The sequence below is a fragment of the Anopheles bellator genome, chromosome 1, assembly GCF_943735745.2.
Source record: "Anopheles bellator chromosome 1, idAnoBellAS_SP24_06.2, whole genome shotgun sequence".
Taxonomy (NCBI): domain Eukaryota; kingdom Metazoa; phylum Arthropoda; class Insecta; order Diptera; family Culicidae; genus Anopheles; species Anopheles bellator.
In genome coordinates, this window is record NC_071285.1 from 40,064,080 (window position 1) to 40,084,879 (window position 20,800).

General features: G+C 49.4%; 2 protein-coding genes across 2 annotated transcripts; one reads left to right on the forward strand and one right to left on the reverse strand.

The window, feature by feature from the left end:
- The first annotated feature begins 374 nt into the window (after positions 1–374).
- On the forward strand, positions 375–18,856 carry LOC131206602 (uncharacterized). Its single transcript, XM_058199218.1, has 9 exons — positions 375–492; positions 13,094–13,217; positions 13,860–13,945; positions 14,027–14,122; positions 14,232–14,294; positions 14,571–14,654; positions 17,261–17,399; positions 17,477–17,707; positions 18,652–18,856. The coding sequence occupies exons 1-9, from the start codon at positions 418–420 to the stop codon at positions 18,771–18,773; spliced, it is 1,020 nt and encodes a 339-aa protein (XP_058055201.1). The 5' UTR covers positions 375–417; the 3' UTR covers positions 18,774–18,856.
- LOC131206603 (serine protease SP24D-like) lies at positions 9,919–11,198 on the reverse strand. The gene is made up of 3 exons (XM_058199219.1): positions 10,699–11,198; positions 10,258–10,630; positions 9,919–10,134 (listed from the first exon to the last, which is right to left on the reverse strand). Exons 1-3 carry the CDS (start codon positions 10,989–10,991, stop codon positions 9,985–9,987), a joined length of 816 nt encoding a protein of 271 aa, XP_058055202.1. The 5' UTR covers positions 10,992–11,198; the 3' UTR covers positions 9,919–9,984.
- Positions 18,857–20,800: the final 1,944 nt, after the last annotated feature.

Below are 20,800 nucleotides of genomic sequence, written 5' to 3' on the forward strand. Positions count from 1 at the left end.
GGACCAAAGGATAGCCGGGATCCGTGACAACGCCCTGGTCGCTTTTTGGTGAACAGAGGAAAAAAAAGGACCAGAGATATCCCAACCACAGAGCCACCCGAAACCGCGAACCATGAAATGGACGCCGGACGGGAGCGCCATCTAATCCGATCGCGAAACCGCCGCGGCCGGCGAACGTTCCGTGGACGGGGCCGTTGTCTAAAGTCATTCGTGCGCAGCTAATAAGGCCCTTTCTTGGCCTGCGGCTTCCGATTTCTGTCGACCGCAGAGCTTGTAACGCGTAGCTTGTACCACGTATCCTGTGGCCTCTCGTATTTCGTGTCCGCCCGTGAGCGCCCACGCGTGTATGTTTTACCAACTCGTAGGTTTTACCGAGAAATTGAAGGTAAATAGTTCACCACAAAGTAGCCACACAAGATGGCCATCCTGCACTCGTGCTGCTTGTGGCGCAGCGTCCGGAAGGGGAGCTTCGCCAGCGTCATCTACACCTTGGTAAGTATCGAGCCCGTTTGAAGTGCAGCAGTGAAGCATTTACTAATACCACTGGACGGTTCGATCCCTTACCCTTCGAAGTCCTTTCGAAAAATACACGCATGTTCCGCAGAATTCCGACGAACCCGGGGTATGTTGTTTACCTCGGGAAGGAGGATTCAGGAAGCTGGGGAAGCTTTTGGGCTTACGGCTGTGAAGGCGAGCGATCAATCGTCCCGCCATTCCTTGAGGAGATGTTTCGGGTTTTGATTTATGTTACGAAATGTTTTCTGTTTCTGCCCCCTAGCCTGACCCTTGTTTCAATTTCTTGCGGAACAGATCAAAACCAGAACATGATGAGGCCTTAGCACCGCCACAAAATAGCCCAACTTCCGTCACTTTCTTCCTGTGGTCAGATAGTAAATAAATCAAATCAAATCGATTTTTGCTGTTGCCAACACGACCAGCCATCGTCCTTCCGTTTTCCCGTTTTTGGCGTCCAAAATTCAAGACCGGACCGGCACCAGCAACAGTTGGCAACGAACTTTAGACGAAGTGTATTAATAGCCGGCACCGCCGGGGGGATAATTAAGACCAGAGGGTGTTCTAGCTGAAGGCCAACCGGCAACCGGCGGCTTCAACGGACTACGAGTGGTGTGTTGCAATATGTGTGTCTAGTTCTCTTGGAAACATCTCCCTTACGGGCTCATGTTCGAGCTACGATTACTTTCATCCTTCGAGATCCGGTCTGAAAAGTTTGGATTATTTCTCATCACCACTTCGGAGGCTTCCCGGGTCTCAGACAGACTGCGCCAATATCCTCGTGTAATTGAATACAATCCCTTCGGCAAGCTACGCCCAAATACGCTGGCTGGCTTGGGCACTCCGACCTTCAACGGAGTGTCCCAAGGCGTGCCTCATTCAAACTTCCATCAATGGAACCAGAACCTGTTGAACGCCGCGACAGAAACACTAACTGCCTACGACTTTTCGTGATTTTCCCCGAACTGTATGCTGATTGCCGTAAATTAACGTGTGGGTTATGCAAAGAGCCCGCTTTGAGCCCTTCATGCCAGCCAGCCACTCTAATGGGGATTCATTGGAATTTACCATACGCTGTGCTGGGCTTTGAAACAACCGGTAGTTCTCCGAAAATCAATCTCAAACTGAGCCCATTAGGATTACGTTTATTTCTGTGGAACAGAGCCTATCAGGTTCTAGCGAAAAGCGATGCCCTTAAGCGGCGACCCTTCTGGTGCTGACAGCAATAAATATTAAACCAAACTTTTATCGCACCGGTTTTTGAATTGCTTTTTTTTCATTCCGTCCGTGCAGAAGGATTGCAATTTGAAATGAGCCTCATCACGGCACGTTTGCGGCCACTTCCGGTCCTTGGCAACCGCAAACCGAGAAGATAACGCGACCGAGCGCGGACAAGCTAGCAATTAGCTCTATCGCCCCAATCAGCCAACAGTTGGCCCATTAAAGCTACCGCAATTTAATTAAATCAATCGTGCCCTCGAAAACGTGACCGAACCGGAGCCCATGTGGAGTATCCGTCCGGGTCGGGAATCAATCAATCATTAATCATTAAGACTTCCGCCATCGCCACGCCGGCAAATTGCCCGGTATGGCCGGTTGATGTTGTGCGAACGATTTTCGGCAGGCCTCCGGGGATGGAATGTGCAATCTGCTGACCTCATCGGGGAGACGTCGCGTTTTTATGAGGACGCCGGGGAAGGACCAGTTTAAGGCCGGTGGAGCATAAAACCATAACGGTGACACACTAAACCCACGCGCCTCGGTGGTCAGTAAGGGCTCATCATCGTCCAGCACGCTTATCGACGATGCAGAAAACGTCGAATGACCCGCTCCGGTGCCCTAATTTCCCAGCCCCAGCAGCACCGTTTAATGATGATTTTCCGACCTTCGGCTCGGGTCAATAGCGCTGGGATTTGGGAACGGTCTTCCTTCCCTAAGCTGAGTCTGCTGCGTCCTTCTTCGAAAAAACAACAACAGAAAATTGGAACGCCACTCTTGGGAAGTGACTTCGTTGGCCCCGGCTAATCCGAAGCCCTGCCCGAAGAGTCGAGTAATTATATTCATATGCTCAGCATCCTCCCACCGAACGGAGCATTAAATTGCACGGAACAATGGAGAGAGATAGAGCCCGGCGATGATGTCCGGTAAACGGGAAACGTTGGTAGACGCGATCCCGAGATTCGGGACGTGGTGGCCTTGGCGGTGGACATGGATCTTCGATTCAACGTCCCACTTGACAGGATCGGAAACCGCGAGGTCCTTTGAGCGTGGGCATACCAGGGCATTGTTAGCGAGCGGCTTAGCCGATCCGATTTTCTAGTGCCCCTCGTTTTTCGCTTTGCCCTGACGTGTTTCCTTTAGCGGGACGCCTTGTGTAGCTGACGTGCATTCAAATCACAGTGCACGTGCAGTGCACACGAACGGTCCGGGAAAGGACAGGAAGCTCCTTCCATAATGGAATGCTTTGTTACCGTCAATCGGGTCACACTCTTCCTGTTTTTTTTCCTCCCTTCTCCTTAGTATGATGTTATTTTGTGTGCTGTTATTGTTGGCGCTCTGGTGCCCACCGTTGCCTCCTGGGTCACCTTGGCTACTTGAGCTGGGCGGTCATTGTTGACCGATAGGTAATAGTCCCTTTTCTTGTGCCGAGCTTCGGGTCCGCTTTTGCAACAATGCCACGGCGATGACGATGATGGTTCCCCCATTGAGGTGACGCACTCATGCGTAAACCATTCCGACAATGCAACGCATTTGGGTGAGAGGTGCGTGGTCCGTTGAGCATAAAAATAATAACCATGCGGGGATGCGGGGGCCCTGGTCAAGCCGGTGGCGGCAAGGACACACGCTGCATCCTCGCTGATAGCCACGGCTTGTACGTACGTACCACAATGGCCACCGAAGACGATGCCACAAATCCACAACTTATGAGGCTGCTCACAGGTACATACAGCGTATCCTTGTGGTAACCTCGAATTAATGGGCTCTGTTCCGTTGGGCGCCCGAAAGGAGCTTTCAAGCGTCCTTGAGGTATCCACTTCGTTATCCGGCTGGCGAAGTGTGAACGTCAGTCGCCAGGACTCGCCAGGGCCCTTCGCTGGCGATGGTTCACCTCACGACAGACAGCACGCGCGGTTGCAGTGTAATTTCCAATTACAAAGTCCATTACATCCGACTCAGTAACTTATCGGAAATGCTCAGTAAAACATTCGAATCCGGAAGACGATGTGGCACCAGTTGCCAGTCTCACATCTTCTGATTGAAATTCCAAATGGAGACGCCTGGGGAGTGCCGTTGCAGCACTTCCGTAAGAAAACCCTGCAGCTGTTGGCGAAATGGGACAACGAAGATTTGCGGCTTCGCACGCCGGTGATTGAAGGTTTAATTACCCGCAGCCGCAGAGATGGTCGGGGTGCGTTAGGGCGCTTTGGGCGGACCTCACAGTGCATGCTGCAACAGATGTCATGTCGGTGCTGCTTGTACCGTGTCAAAAGGGCGTGTTTATGGATGGATCCCTACAGACACCGGCTGCCGGCTGTGGCTGCTGTGAGTGCCGGTTCGGTTCATTGTTCAGTCACGGGCAGAAAGCAATAATAATTCCGTGCAGTGCATGCCGACGACAATCTCACGCCACTCACAACTCGCAACTGACAACGGCTACATCAGATGCCAGAGGGTTGTAATTATTCCACTTTAGTGACGTAAATTACTTCACGATGCGGGATGGACTGTCCTAAACTCAATTTGCAGGTGACGACGGTTCAACTGCCGTTGGTCGTTGGGAAAACGAGGGCAGTAAGTAAATATCCGGATCGTAATAAATTTAGACCACTCCTGCTTTAGCTGCTGAGCCACCGGAGGTCACCGAAATCGATGGTCGATAAAACGTAGGTCGAGGAGCCTGCTGGACCGCAACCTGTTGAGTGGTTGAAGATATATCGTACGACTTAATTCCGGATGCTGCCCGACTGCTTGCACCTCGAGCCAACAGCCGCACTAATAGCTTCCCACAACCCAGCGGCAGCCGTCGGTGCCACCGACAGTTGATTGGTTTCTCCGTCTGTTCGATTCTATTGACATCTCAGCTCCGGCGGTAACGAATTGCGAATTGTGCCCAACACGTCTATTTCCGGTCCAACATCCGAAATATCGAGTTCAAGTATGGTCCAAACCTTAGCTCTCTCTCTCTCTTGGAGTCGAGTTCTTGGACGGTTGCCAGCGTCTCCCGGTTGTGGTGCGGTAACCAGAAGCGAACGAGGTTGACAGAATCCACGTCGTTTATCTTGTTGACTAATGGCGGGGCCTGGGTTCGAATTCGATTGCTCACGACCCGACCTCTGCGACGTGACGCAGATGGCCCCTGTCACACGCTGTTTGGCCGCGCTGCTTGTTACGGCCGAATGAGCGATGTGTCCTGGGAGCGCACTCGAACCGGGTGCCCGGTTCCGGGATGCAGGTTCCCGCGGAGAGCTGGTGAAATAGGTTTGTTTACTTGCCTCACTGGGTAATTAGGCCACTCGGAGCTACATGTGTCAGATGCGGTGTGCGCGTGGTGACCTCTGACTCCTTGTTTTCGTACCAAATTATTGGTTCGCTATCTTATCTCATTTGGTGTGCTTTGTGGTATCGGTTGCTGCCCTCTAAAATGTTTCACTCTGTCACATTTGACATGCTTCTCATAGAATAATTTATCCCGATTTCGCAAAGAACCTAAGCTCCTTTAAAGGGTCACCCAAGGGACAAACGAAAGCAGGTCACCCTTTGATGTTTATTTCACCAAAATATGCACATTTATGCTTCGTTTTGCATATCGTTATGGAAAGCATCTAGCAGGCGAACAACAACCCTCGACCAGAGCGGCCGAGGTCGGTTGTTGGATGGGTTGGACCTTGTTAGCGAACCAAACGCTGTAAGGACTTTCCTGTTAATTGCTCTAGATATTTTGCAACGGAAGCTACCGGGACAATGTCAAGTGCATCGGCCTCCGGTGGGTGCACCGCCGGTAGCTGCAATTTCCCCACCCGCCTCCGTCGCGTTTTTATCCCAAGCCTTCCCGCACGGTTCCATAATCGAGATAATGAACGATGCCTTCCGCGCCATTGACCAGGCCCGGAGTAGCGCAACCGAAAGGATAATTAATGTCTACAGTTTTCGAGCCCGCGTCACGTGGGCCGCCGACTGATTGAGGGCAGTACGTGAGTGTCAATTAGGAAAAGAAAGCCACTGTTGCCACCTTTACGGCATTATGCTACTTCTCATTAAACGGATTAAGACACACACACACTGGAAGCTGCTGGGTGGCCGCAGAACCGCAGAAGATGAAAAGTCAGGCAGCCACGGGATACAAAGTCTAGGATACAATCTCTAACGGAGATAAAAACGATCGTGGGACAGAGCGCAACTGAAGGAGATCATTATTTCTGGAAGTCTCCCAACGCGGATGATGTTCTAAATATTCATCGGACGGCTTCAAATGGTGCATACTGGTTGTTAACTTGTCCGACGGTATTCCCCTACCGTATTCATGTGTCTAGAAGATTAAAAATGCCAACCAACGTTTGCATTCCGGCAACTTCAAGCCAGACAGGCTCGCGTCTGAGGCGATCCTGTGCCAGAGTATGTATTTCATATTTCCACGAAGGACATCTGGAAGTAATCTTGGGAGCTTCACCCGAGCTTCATGCTCAACGTACACCACATGGCGGCCTTATCCCATGTCACGGCCCCAGAAAGGACTAACCTCCGGATGGTGAATCGATTCACTCCTTGTCTCGTTCTTTTTTATAACGTTGCGTGTCCCAATACCTTAACATTCTCGGCGTACTGTTTTGGGGAGGGTGCACCTTTTAAAGAGGTTTGTGGCAACTTATTGGTTACCCGGTTGCCACAGCACTTCAAAGAAGGCACTTCCATCTACTTCCGAGTCCTAATTACCTGAGTGAAGGGAGTTCTTTCAGAGAAGTACCGGCTGGATGTAGGAGACTTTTGAATGAAATTTAATTTTCCCACACGCACTCGGCTCAGACCCTTAAACATTTTCCGTGGACGTCACGGAAACAGCAGCCAGGGCAGGCTGCTTTCGTCTAAATTAAAAAAGTTGGCAACTAAAACCACATTGGAGCCCTCCGTTTTGTTGCCTGTTGTCAGTGGGCGTCACATGTGAGGCCTTACATTTCGTGATTAATTTACGGTTGCCTGAGCACATCGCAATGTTAAAGGGAATTTGCGGCTGGTAAGCTTACGTGAGATTTTCTCGTAATGGAATTTTCTGTGTATCTGTAATATTAATTCATTACTTGGTTTTCGAAATTTAATTTTAATTCATCAGAGACCCATTCAATGGCAAAAGGCTTAGCACGTCGTTCCGACGTTGCAAAGGAAGCTGCTTCGAATTCTCGGGTGAAATTATTGTTCCGAAATTGGGAGAAATTTCACCGAAAGTGCTGTATATAGAATACACGCCTGAAATTTTACATTTGTTCAATTACCGAGTTAACGAATTTTATTATCAAAACCAGCCCTCACACAACAAGAACACAAGAACGGTTTGGTGCACTTGCACTTGAAAGTTACATAAAAAAAGGCGTATGTGCCCTTTCTGTGGGGTTCCGTCGTTTGAAATGAAACGAAAGTTCAAATAGCACGTTTGCATAAATTAGATACGAACGGAGCGGAGCCGGAAAACATACGATGCAAGAGTTCGCCAATTTTCCACGAAAAGTGCTCGAATCGAATTAAGCTGTTGGCCCAGGTGTAGACACACCAGGCACCAGCAGAACACAACCAGACAAGTCCTTACGGATAGTGTAGCGACTGAAGACCAGTATCAGCGGTACTTCCGCGAACCACACCCTTGAAATCCACTTTCGCTCGGCAAACGGTTTGCCCAATGCTACGCAAAGCCTTTCGAATGCCGAATGCCACGAAATGATGTTCCCGTCAAATGCACAAACTGCGGTAGTACGCCGTCGAGTTAAAGGAAGAGTTAAATTCCACACCTTCAAAAGAATCGGGACCCTTGCTGAGGCTCACTGTTGGTTGACTTCCATTAGCGGAATTGGTGTTACGAGAGACAGAGAAAAGAGAAAACAAGCAGACTCTACTGCCGAATGTGGCTTCCGGCGAGATCCACAAAGATGTGGCTATAAGTAAATCTCTCAAATCAACAACCCTTTAAAGGACCTCCGGTAAGCGGTGCCGAAGGCAGCCCCTTTCTGCGAAGGTCAGTAGCATAAACAACATCATTTTGAACGAGGCATGAAAATCGTGTCAAATCATGCAGGTCAAAGTCGATTTAGCGAACGGCAGCCGGGAGGCGTGTGGGTGTTGCTTTCGAGAACGCGCCGGAGCTTTAACCCGTTTTGGCATAAGTTTCGTTTTATGTTTCGCATATTTTGCCCCAAACTTTACGGAGATCGCTTTCGAACGCCCACCAGCGGTGCTGGCTCGCCTGAACGGGCACTAAACTTTCGGAACCGTTTGATGTTTCGTGTTTTATGGAAACCCCACGAAAAAGCTTCCAACAGAAAAATGGCAAAACGAATATATTACCATGTCTGGGCGTTGGGTCGGTGAGAAACATACGCATCCCACGAGCATCCTATTTGCGGTCCACGTTCTGTCGATGGCGAAGAGAAGCGTGTGTTTTACACCCATCCGGTAATCCCGAGTGTCGTCGTCGGCCACCCGATACTTCAGACTCCACATCGACACCGCTTTGAAGTCCGCTTCCGTGGTCGAAGCCCCGGACGCTGGAAGTAGGTGCCGCTCAAGTGGACTTGCCTTTTAATGCCGCCACACCGCAAAGCTTGTTGAAACCGATCGTTGCATAAGTAATCATCAATCACCACGTCACGCCCGGGGATCATCAAACATGCTCACCGCCCCGGGCCGCGATGTCGGTTTCCCCCCATAGAAGAGGCTACCGTATAATTTGAATCAATAACATTAAAGCTTGCCGTTATGGTGCGCATTTTCTCGGCCCCAAAGTGCCGTTGAAGCCACAAATAAGGACTGCTCGGCAAGCACCTCGCAAGGGAAGCGGTGAAGAGATTACGGTCACCGGTACCCCGAAGTAATGCTCCTGGCCTACTTCAAACCATTTCAGCTTCCCAGGCTGACAATGTTGCTCGTTTTGTTCTGGTTCCGGCATCCGATGCCTGCGCTTCTTCTTTCTGTTTGACTTCGCACTTTAGCGTAAACGATTATCTTCTGTGGAACAGGCGGTGAAAATTAATCTTCGTAGAATCCCTGGTAAGCTGACAAGAGGCCGATACACTGCACTTGAGGAGTAGGCCGCATTGCATAACAACGACTTTGCGAAGTGAAGCTTCGTCCCTGCCCTTGTTCTGCCATTTCATTACTCATGTCGGGGAAATTCGCGAGCACTTTTTTCTCGGATGTCCCCGCTAATGGACTCAAATTCAAAGTCAATAAAGGAAAGCACAAAAGTACTTGGCCTATTTGTTTCGAGTTTCAGTCCACGGTTCTGAAGCTCTAATTGCTGCAGTGTTTGCCTAACGTTAGGCTGCGGGTATCAAGTAGGCTGCTCTTGGCGGTAACAAGATTTCACAAACATTGAACGTCTTCAAACTAGTGTAACATGAGCTGTGATCGTAACAAGGTTCTTGATTACCGAAATAACTCACAAACCTACGCTCGAATTTGAATCAAACGAAGAAAAGCAACGGCTACATCTCCAAAAAGCAACTCAAAAGAGATAGAATAAATTGTGCACAGCTTATCCCCAATAACATGTGAGAAACCCCGAAAGGAAGCCGATAGCTTCAATTTAACTAAAACATTCTGAAAATCTCATACGAAAACTGATGAATGAAATGAAAATGTTCCAAGAAAGTGTTTCATTGGTTGATTTAAAATTAGAATTGATAATCACAAAGGTAAAATACACACGTTTTCTTATCAATTTCGAACCGGAGTTGGATTGATAGATAGGGTAACGATAGTGAGAATGTTGAATTAAACGTATCGTGGTTTACCACACAATTTAGAACGCCCCTTGGCCAACATGAACCCCTGACGAGAGTTTTACGGTGAAGTGATTTCATGATGATTTTATGATTCCATGTAGATGATGGTTATTATTCAACTAACTGCTGACCCTGGTAAGTGTAATTACTTTTAGAATTACCTGAATTACCTTACCTGAATTACCAATGGTGATATCTGGCTGTGAAAATGTTCAAAAATATTAACAATACGAAAGGTTAAAACTTTGATTTTGACACGCGATTTAATTCACTACTTGGACTTGATTGGTAAATGGCTACTAGATCTGTGGAAGTGGATCATACTTCGCACAAAGTCGATATCTTAGATTACTAGACTCGACAGACACGAAGTTCCTTCTACAGAAACTACGAATGAAGGGAAGTCATTTACTGAAACATTCGAAGGCAATACAATAAATTTTATTTCCGCCATTTTGATGACAGCCGTTTTCAACACTCGAGCTTAATATCGGCGCATCGTTGTCTGAATCCACTGAACAAAGTCAGAAACCCGCGCGTATCCGTCCGGATTGCTCGAACCGCAGGCACTGATGATGAAGTTGGCAACACCGACCAGCTGATTGCTCCAAACCGCCGGTCCACCGGAATCACCCTAGATCCGGAAGGAGAAACGAAAGAGCAGTTCACCAAATGTGATCCCCGAAAAAGGGAGGTTCGCTTGAACCGCCCCGAGGGCAGCACCGTCGGACTCATCCGGACTGCTCTGGTCACTCACATTGCACGCCCCGTTATTGATTGCTGAGTTGAGGCACACCAGCCCACTGGAGATACCCGTGACCGCCCGGCATCGCTGGTCATCCAAGACATTGGCGCGATTGTAGCGCAGGACCGACGAAACTGGTCCACCCTGGTAGATGCGACCCCAGCCAGAAATTAGGACCTCGCTCCCGGTCGGAACACTGCTGGTTCGTAGCGCAATCGGACGGATGGTGGCCGTCGTGACCAACGGTTGCTGCAGCTGAAGAAGGGCGACATCGTTCCGGAAGTTGCCGTACCGCTCGTGAGGCACAACACGCACAACGGCTCGACGAACGCCAGAGTTAAGGTTGGTCGTCCCGGCCAGCACCGTGATGGCGGATGCCGGCACACTGTGGAGATGTTGTTGTCAGTCACCAGGCGTCAGTCACCGGTCTGTGGTCTGCGTGTAGATACTTACACCGCATTGCCACTGTACACGCAATGGGCCGCTGTCAGAACCCAGCGTGCGTCGATGATGGAACCCCCGCAGGAAAGGGACGAGCCGCGCAGAAGTGCCACCTGATAGGGGAACTGTCCCTCGGAGGCTATCGACCCACCGACGATACGTGAAGTCTTGTAGACGGGTCGGCGAAGGCCACTTACGTCCAGCACCCGATTCTGGTCGCTGAGGTGGAACCGAACGTCTGCGTTCGCCACCACCAAACAACAGCCCAACGCCAAACCCAACGCCACCACGCCACTAATCGTCATCTCTCCGGCAGGATACTTACTTTCACTCGCAATCTGGTTCGCGGTCACTTCCCGTTGGTCGTACGGTCAACGCACACACCGGAAGACTGGTATCCATCTCGCGCCGCCGGAGCTTATTTATCGCCACCAGGTCTGACCGGGGTGGATCCACTTGTCATCAAGGTCTGGAGTGGATACGGAGATATCAAACAGCCGGCCAGCTCACCGTTGTCGGGGAACAAGACAAGTCGCTCTCGTGTCGCTGCTTGAGGCTTTTTATCGTCGCCACTGACCGATACGCGGCCACTCGAGCCGGAGCACCGAACGGTTGGAGGCTGTTCCGTCGACCCGTGGACAGAATGTGGAATCGAGAAAGCCAAGGTGGTTTTTTGTGGGGCAACGCTTTTCGCATGGCCAGTCACTCATACTGATACCTGAACTGGAAATTGCGTGAAATTCTCATTTGTCGTTCGAAACATTTCATCTGTTGTTTTACAATCTCTTGTCAGTATGATTTACTACTTTAAAGTGATGATTTCATTCGGTTACCCACTGTATCGGGCTGTAATTTTCGTTTGTTTATCGATCAATGTTTGAATAAGACAATTGAATTTGAGTTTATCTGTACACTGTATTTTTTATTTTAAAAAACGGCTCTCTGCAACATTGACACTGTTATTTGCCGTACACTCGGTTCCCGTGGTCCACAGTGAACACGGGCCGTTGTCACGTTATGCAAATAAACATTCGTCCGTGCCCTGATAAAGTACCGACCAATGCAGTGCATTGGTCGCCGTGATAAGATAGGCTTCTCCGAACGCAGCGTAAGCTTATGTGATTTTAAATATTTATCGCAAAAAAGCTGCCAGCTACTCGAATACAGCGCTTCAGAAGACGCCTCCGAAGAACTTGTTTCCGGCGACCAACCACTTTAACTTTAACTTCCGTTGAATAAATTTGACTGTTTCTCGCCCTCGGGGAATGGTAGCTTCTAAGTTTTCCAATTTTTCCTCTTATCGAGACGTTAGCCCAAGTACTGTCACCGAGAAGCTCATTCCCGGAAGAGATATTAAATATTCACGCTCACACTTAAACACAGGGGAATAAACTCAACACACACCCACAATTCCATCAACCATTGCTTCTTGACGGCTTCCGGGTGCCGGCGCGCACATGGTCGGGTATTAAGTTTAATTATTTTTGGGATTTGCCAGCAAAACAATTATAACAACGTGAACACAACCTGCGGCATTCCGATGGCGTACAGAATTTCCTACTCCTAGGATAGGATGGATGATGCGATGGAACCAACGGTAGAATGAAATTGCTCGTTTTTAAACACACAAAAGACGAACAACATTGTAACCGCTTCCCGGGGGATCAATCTGCCTGATGGGGCTAGAAATATGGTGCAAATTTTTAATCCACCATTTTCTCATTCATCTCGTTAACGAACGCACGGTCGGTGGGCAGTTAAGAATGATTAAAGACCCTCAGTGTAGTACCTTCCGGTGCATTGTAGTACCTTCCGGTGCTTCCGGTGCAGTGTAGTACCTTCTGGTTCATTCGATGCCAAAATATGTCTATTCAATGTGCTCATTATGTGTAAAGTATGCCGAATTTCTTATCATAGTTTTCATATTATATTAAAACATCAAGTTGGTAAGAGCTTTAGTAATATTTCTAAGCCAAAAGAAGGGAACGGGTGCCGATAATTCGACTCCTCACACTTAAACATATTAAGGGTACTAAACTCCATTTTTACGAAGAATTGGTTCACTTCGCAGGTAGAAGGGTACGCATTTCAAAAAATTGTCCAATTACTATGTAAATCATGTCAAGATCAAAGATAATATACTATTACTGAAAGTGGGAAAATTCGAACAAGGAAATATGAAAAAAAAATCTGTTTCAAGCAAACTACGTCCGGCTTTAACACTGATGCTTTGCAAAACTGTACGCTTCGCTGATCCCCAAATTTTAATCTTACTTTAGCATTTGAGGCGTTTTTGTGCTTTCCCGGCTGGCTCTGGTTTCCCCGGCTCCGTCCGAAATGGTTTGGTGGTGCCCATAAATAACTCACAACCGAAGCAATTTCGCTCATTCCGCCATTTTACTTGCAGATCTACTTTAGCATATCGTGCATCACGATGTCACTGTTTTTGCACGAAGAACGCCGCTATCTCCGGGGCGAGGTCGACAAACCGATCGGCGAGAGCTTCCTCGAGCGGGACACAATCTCGGCAGGTACGACCCTCTGCATGACTCTTATCCTCTTTTTCGTGTTATTGTTGACCAAACTGGCGATTAAGTTAGAACATATTTCAAAGCATTAATTATGACCCAACAACAACCAAAGTCCAACGTCCGGCACTTGTTTTCGTAGAATGTTGCACAAAAGATACGCCCTTCGGATACTTCCGCCCGAACAGCAGCACATCAGAATCTGGTGTGATTAATTAGCAATGCGGTCAAGTATTTAAGCCCTCAGCGGGTAACATCCTTCAGCTAGCACGGCAGGCCGCCTACGTTGGAAGAGATATTTTTCAAAACTTAGTTTACACTCGCGAGTTCGAAGGCAGACGCGATAGAACGGCTGCCGGAGAAAATCGATCAGATGTTTGCATTGTTTCGTTGCAGTTCTTTTTTGTGTTGCTCGCTTCACTAAGCAGCGTTTGTTTGCCCCGTTTTTCCTCTCGATTAAACTCCGATCAAACATCCGCTCGTGTTATCTGTTATCGCATTCTTTCTTCCGGTGTTGTTTTCGCAACTCAGTTCAACGTGCCGAAGCTAATTTTTAACCCAGTGTATCGATTAAAGGGTTATGGGCGACGGTATGGGCCTGTGTCCTGTTTACTGCTTAACTTTCTCGCCGTTCTCTGTTCACAGTCACGGTCAAGTTTAACGTGCTGCTGCTCGTCTTCGCCTCGCTCGGTGTCCTTTCGTCGGTGCTCGTACTAATCGGATTAAAAATGGTACGAGTGAGCCTTTCTCAACCGCGCCACTGAGCCGCCATCGCTAATCCACTCTTTCAATCTCGATCCGACTCTCGGCAGAACAATCGGGCGCTGCTGCTGCCGTGGATCCTGGTGATGATAGCGGACCTGCTGGTGGAGTGCGCCCATTTTATGTATCTCATCGTCATAGAAACGGTACGCTCACTATTTCAAGCGCACGACAGCTGCTCGCCATTGACACTGCTCGAAAGTGCTCGAAAGCTTAACGTCACCCTGATTCGTTTCCACTTTGTTGTCGTTTCAGCTTAAATTTGAGCCACTAACGGCCATGCTGTTTACCATCGATTTCTTCATCATGTGTCTTAATGTAAGTATTCTTCGCACGAGCGATTAGAGTTGCGAATCCCTGGCCGTATCGCGTGACTGAGCTGCCGGCTTTTCGATACGCTAAATGAGATATCCCGTTACGCCCAGTGATGGGCAGGAAATTAGCGGGTCACGCACGGCCAACGGGGAGTTCTGGGGACGATTGAGTCTGTCAGCGAACCGATGAGCCGGCAGCAGTCACGCAGTAGTATCTAATGATTCGGCTTTCTGGCGCGGGGAGTGAGTGAAACTTCAAACATTATCACACTCGTTCCAGATCTACTGTCTGCTGTGCGTGATATCGCAGTACCAGGAGTACAAGGCGGGCCGTGGCCAGGGTGACGAAGATTCGTACACGTGCGTAAGTACACTGGTCCCGAGCTGCTAAGTATGCTTATTTGCCGAGCGCAATCCTACCGCCAGCCACCCATACCTCCCAGGGGGAGGGACCTAATTGGTGGGCTATTCGATATTGTCCCGATCCCCGTCACTTCGGGAACGCCCGAAATCAATACCGTTTGAGGCTGAGAGCACTTGTACCCCGAAGCGTACGTGAATTAATTACCATCGGGTTTTGGGCCGATCGACTGGCAAATGAGCCCGGTTGGTTGGCCGGACGGACGTGAGGTGCGGTGAACGGGGCCGTGTTTCGTCCACCCACTTCCGTTTCCCAAAAACCGTTCCAACCGGCGCTCGAAGGCACTCCACTTCCGGGCGTTCTGTTAAACATTTCTCGAGCGCGCCGTTTCATGAGAAACTGGAGCCAAACATCAGGCTTACGGCTTATGAATGTTTTATGCGGTGTGTTGCCGTAACCGTAGCCGAACTCGGTGCGGTGCGCCTTCCGGTGCTACGTTCGAAGCGTTTAACAACATTAAACAGTATTCAACACGGTCCCGCTGGCCACGGGGCGATCGGTGAGGCACCGTGCGCCTCCATCGGGCTGGCCGGAAAATGATTCATAACTTCCGCCTTCGACTGGCGCCCATTAATCATCATCACTAACGCATAAATTCCTCCGTTTGCACGGGGCCAACGGGCGACTTTAATCCGGGTGGGGTCGGCCCGATACGGAAGGAGCACCCGCGTGACCGTGAAGCGGTGGGAAAAATGGGAAAAGCAAAACAGGACAGGATAGTTTTAGCCACGCTTTTATGGGTGATTTATTTCCGGAGGGAAAAGTGTCTTCCCGGAACCGGTGGCGAAGCACGGGGACGCTGTGCCGGGGAAAAGCTCTGGGAGCCACAGCGTTTCGCAGCAGAAACTGGGAATGCGTACTTCATCCACAACGAATTGGTGAGTCCGGGGCGAAATTAAAATCATTGCCATTGTTGAAGGATTCACGTCCAGCAGCAGCACTGTGGAATGTTCAGCAGCCTTTCAACGACCCTATTGAGGCATTGAGCTCGAATCACCAGGATGTTCAAAAAGTGTTGGGGTTCGATAAGAAGAACGCAATTTTATTGTTTGAAATAGTCTTTATTACTTCAGTGGGGCGTCCGTGAACATCAATACACTTTTTTGAACAAGATTCCAATTTATGAGTTCTATCCTCGAAGTGAAAATCTGAAACGGCTTTAAAATTCGATTCCACAGCTGTTATAACGTCATCATTTGATGAAAATCGCTTTTCAAGAATGGTTTTTATTTGTCTGAAAACAGATGAAGGTCGCTGGGGTCCAAATCTGATTAATGCGGTGGATACTTCAACAATTCGAATTTTTATTCATGAATTTTTGCCATTTTTAAAATGCTCTTGTGATACGGAGCACTGTCTTGATGAAAAAGTTTTGTTTTCTTCTGGAAACGGGCTCTTTTATTCTTTTATTTTCTTTCTTTATGAAAGTCTAGAAAGCTACAAAAATATTCATAATTTATTGTCTTATCAGTTTGCAAGTAATCGGATCCCAAACACTGATGCTAACACTTTCTTGGCCAATTTTTGGACACGAACTCGTTTCGGAGCCGAAGAACCAAGTTCACACCACTCTTTAGTCTCTTGTTTTGATCCAGGATCATGGTGATAGACCCAACTCTCTCTGTTAACAGTCCTTATATACTTTCGACATTCCTTCATAAATTTCCTTTGCTAAAAGCAAAACCTTAAAAAGAAATCAATCACTGTGACGTGTCGATACTAAATGACTTGTAAGCGAAGAATACATTTACAGATTGAAATGAAACTTTCCATAAGAACACATAATCGTATCACATACATTTTGTTCTTCACCGGCTTAGGCGGTTTCTCAAATTGAAACCACTTTCATGTTACGGCAACATTAACAACCCGAATCAGGCGGCACGTTGTCGACCAAATCACGAATGAAACTCACGATCAAAAACCCCACGACGCCGAGCTTCCAATTCTGCGGAAAGCAAACTAATGAATACTAATGATATGAACCCCCCGTATGTTTTGTCACTCCGTGTTAGTTTGTGCTGCATAATTTCTGACCAACACGAGCTAATTATTGGCGAATGATGGCACGATCCCAGCGCGCGCTCGATGTCCCTCGACGGTGCTTCCTCTATCAGCGGTCGAATTTTAATCAGTTTTCCACCGGCACCGGAATGCTGCGCGTTGACTGCGCTGCCATCCGAACGGAACGGAGTACCGAAACCGCGGTTCATTGAGTCGAACCTCGAACGGAGGAGGTCCTTCCCGGAATGGTCTCGGTGTCTCGGTCGGATAATCTAATTTGCGGAAAAGCACCCGAAAACCGTAGCACCTCCTTGAGTCGCACGGTGAGGGATTAGATTTTCCAGCAAACCTTCCTTGGGTCTTTGGCCACCCGGAGACAGTCGGCAGACGACTTCTCTAATTGATCCTTCGGTTCTGATTTTCGGCGAATTCGGCAGATCATAAATCGCCCATTTTATGCTGTCTCCGGTTTCGGCGAACTTCGAACGCACCTTATCGAATAACGTTCGTTTCTATTCCGTCCCCTGTCCCCCCCCTCCATGCAGCCCACCAACATCCAGTACAGCCCGCCGGCTCCGTCCTGTCTGCCGCAGACGAAGCCCGCCCTCAGCCCCGTGATCTGCCCGCACACCAACTGCACCCTGATCCCGGAGGAGACGCAGATCAATGGAGCGTTCGTGGGAAGTATGCTAATCCCCCGCCGCCCTCCGTCGGACCGGCCGCCCGTCCTAATCCACGCCCTGCTTCGTCCTTCGTCACAGGTGTAGCATCGCCACCCCAGCTAAGGCCACCGCCACCGCCGGTGCTGACGGTGCTGCGTTCTGGGCCCCGGGGCTCACTGTTGCTGAAGAAACACGTCAAATTTTGCGCCTCCGACAAGCCGAAGGGTTGTTGTGCCGGCACCGGGGGCATCATCCACCCGTCGGAAGCGATCGGCAAGGAGGCGCCCAAACCGAACGGCCTCAGGATGGGCGTGATCGAGACGCTGCCAGGTAGGTAACGGTGCTCGTGGTGTGCTAGTCGCCGTTTGTTTTCCGAGAAACTGAGCGTGACATTTATGACTGTCGAGAGTGACACCGGAAAGGGAACGTATTTACGGCGCGCTCGCAAGAATGGAGTGGTTCTGCCCATTTTTTCTCCGTTGTTGTTGTCGCAGGTTTTTCTTTTTCCCTTTTAAAGCTGCCCTGCGGCGGATATTCGTGTTTTAATAGATTGATAAGATTTTATTTCCTCTCCGAAACGGCGTTTCCGGCGAGGCACCATAAAACGGACTCTTTTACTGGGCTTCGCACGCGATACAGGGCCTGTTCGGCGATATTGATGTTTTCAAAGTGTCGTTCGATTCTTTCAATCATTTTTTTTTGTGATTTTGTTAACTGACGAAAGCTCGGTAAAAGTAACCGGATGACAGAGCGGCATCGGAGAGAAAAATTTTCAAAACTCATCCCGCTAAATATGGAGTACAAATTGACTCCATTTAGTAATAATTAAACGGATGTTGAGGTTGCCAAGACGCGATTTATTAAAATAAAAACCCAGACAGAGAATTTCGTGAGTTGTTACCAAAAATTCAAAAATGTCCTTAAACTGATGAGGTGAAGCTACCAGATTGAACGAGTGCTTTCAATCAACGTCAACTAGTCCCTTGATTCTCGAATTGGCACATACCAAAGTGAATTGAATATTTATATGATAAGCCTCATATTGGCTCAAAAAATATAAATCGAGCCTCGGGCTCGAACGGAAAACAAAGGTACAATCTCCCCTGGCGACAAACCAAAAGCCTGAAAACCATAATGTCCCTTCTTAGCCCAAATGCTATCCGTCTCTGATGTCCGGCATAAATCTTCCGCAAACCGTTTTCGGTCGGAACATTACCGCAGCATTTAACAACGTTCGCTTCGCTTCACTCTTCTTTACCATTCTCCCCACACAGAGTACAGCGAGGATAAGCTGTCCTGGCACGAGCCTAAGCTGCCGCAGACGGCCAATCAACTGTATCCGCCCGCCAAGGGCACGAGCCACGCCGCCCCGGCCGGACATCAGGCCGACCATTAGCAGAGGACCGTCGGGTGTAAGATTAACGGAACGGAACGCGGTGGCCGCCGAAGCCGCAGGTAGTGCGGCTCCCGCCGAAGGGCCGAGCCCACCGGTGACGTAGGTGACGAAAAGGACAACAACCGCACTAAGTGCGGTGTCACTCGGGCCGAACCATTTAATTTTGAATGGCCCACGGAGTGGACGGAGCCTTCGAGCGTAGAGGGACATTTGCGTCACTCAGACCGCCAGCAAATTGGAATGGTTTTACGTTGGGTGCCATTTCGTTCCCCGCTTTGTCTCGTTCGCCGGGTTCGTTTCATTTGATGTGCCGAAAAACACCAAGGCCGGTCAGTGCCAAGGCGCGAACTCTCGCGTTACTTTTCATCGGACGGCGTAATTTGAGGGCCCAGCCAGCATGTCATTAGCGTTAGGACCAATAAAATGGAACCGACAAAAAGGACAACCGATCTCGCCGATTCTCGGCAGGGTTCTTGCGCGTCCATTAAGGGCCACGCCGGTGTCCTTTTGCCGTGGTCCGAGTGTTCAATTGGAGGCAATCGGAGGCACCTCGAAAAATAACCAACAACAGCAGCAGATATCCTCCTGTGACCCTTTCCGAGCCCGTGGCATGAAGGCGGCCCGAAGTTATGGCGACCCCCAAGTGGACACCACTTTGCACAGTCTCCCACGCAAGTGTGCTTTCCCTCTCGAGGTCGAATCAGATAAATCTTCAGAAAATGTTGCAAATTAATGAAAGCCGCACACTTTGCCGATGAGCGCTTGCTTTAGAGAAAGGACTTCCAAGTGGGAAAAAAAAGCCGGGCGCTTCTCAATCTTTGCCATCGGAGTCACGGGGTCACCCGGGCCATGTGCCCTCCCAAGGACGCCGGACGCCGGAAAATCCGTGACCACCACTTCAAAACCGTGAGAGTCCTTCAAAACCGCAGTCTCTTCATTAGTCCGCGCGTCCGCGCTGCTCACGCTGCTGCTGGAAGGTTGCTTCGGCCCTTTAAAGCAATCCCCTTTCCGGCACACAACAAACATCAGGACGCGCCCCTAGGACGTGGGACATAAAAGAAAAGCGCAAATTATTTCCACAAATGTCACCGTGGAAGGCGAACCGTGTGGTTGGAGCTGAACGCCAAAAAACGCCATCGCGTGCGCTGCGTGACACGGTTGCCGGGGTTGCGATGAGGGCCTGATAGGGCGCACCGTCCCGTGTGTCGTCCTGCAGGTCCACCCGGTGACGGCTATGGCCAAAGATCGGAGGAGGAAGCAATTAATTAGTGAGCGAAAAGTTCCTTCCTCGCCCTAGACCGGTCTAAGGATCCTTCCTTTGTTTCTTTAAGTTCGTCCGGCTTTTTTACATCGCAACCAGGTGATGCGGTGAGTTTATCCTTCGGTTTTCCTCGTTTGTTGCATGCACCCGATGGCACCCGATACTTGGGGATACTTTTTGTACCGCGCGGATGCGGTCGACAAGGACGACGCGAGTGGTCGATAAAAATGGCGGGTTTGTAGTTCCGCGAAACGGTACGATTTCGCGAGCTCGGTGCATCCCAATGGCCCCAATTGCTTCGCCCGATCGCCCGATTGAGGTTAATTGCTGTGCCACGCAATCAACTAGTAACTCAATTACTTTCCGCAGCGAGTGCACTGGGCTGGACCGGGCTGGTTAGGGGGTGTTGGTGTGGTTGCAATGGAAATGGATCCGACAGTAAGAGTGCTCGTCGGAACAGAAAAAGGATCAGCGACAGTGGTTCGATGGAACTATGATCCCATCCTTAAACAGAGGTTTCGCGGTAGACGCAGAATCCAAAGACGGTTACCCCCCAAAAAAAAAACACGGACCAGTTGGTATTTCGAGCGCCAAGCGGTAGAAACAGGAAACAGGACGTTAGGAACTGAAAACTAGCAATTAGGATCGAGAGAGCGAGCAAGCGAATGAACGTCCACTGGGACGGACCCCTCAGCCTGCGTGATTAAGGAGCGTTCGTACGCCGCCGGTCAGCGTGGTGCTTGCGCAAAGTATCGGTTAATACTCG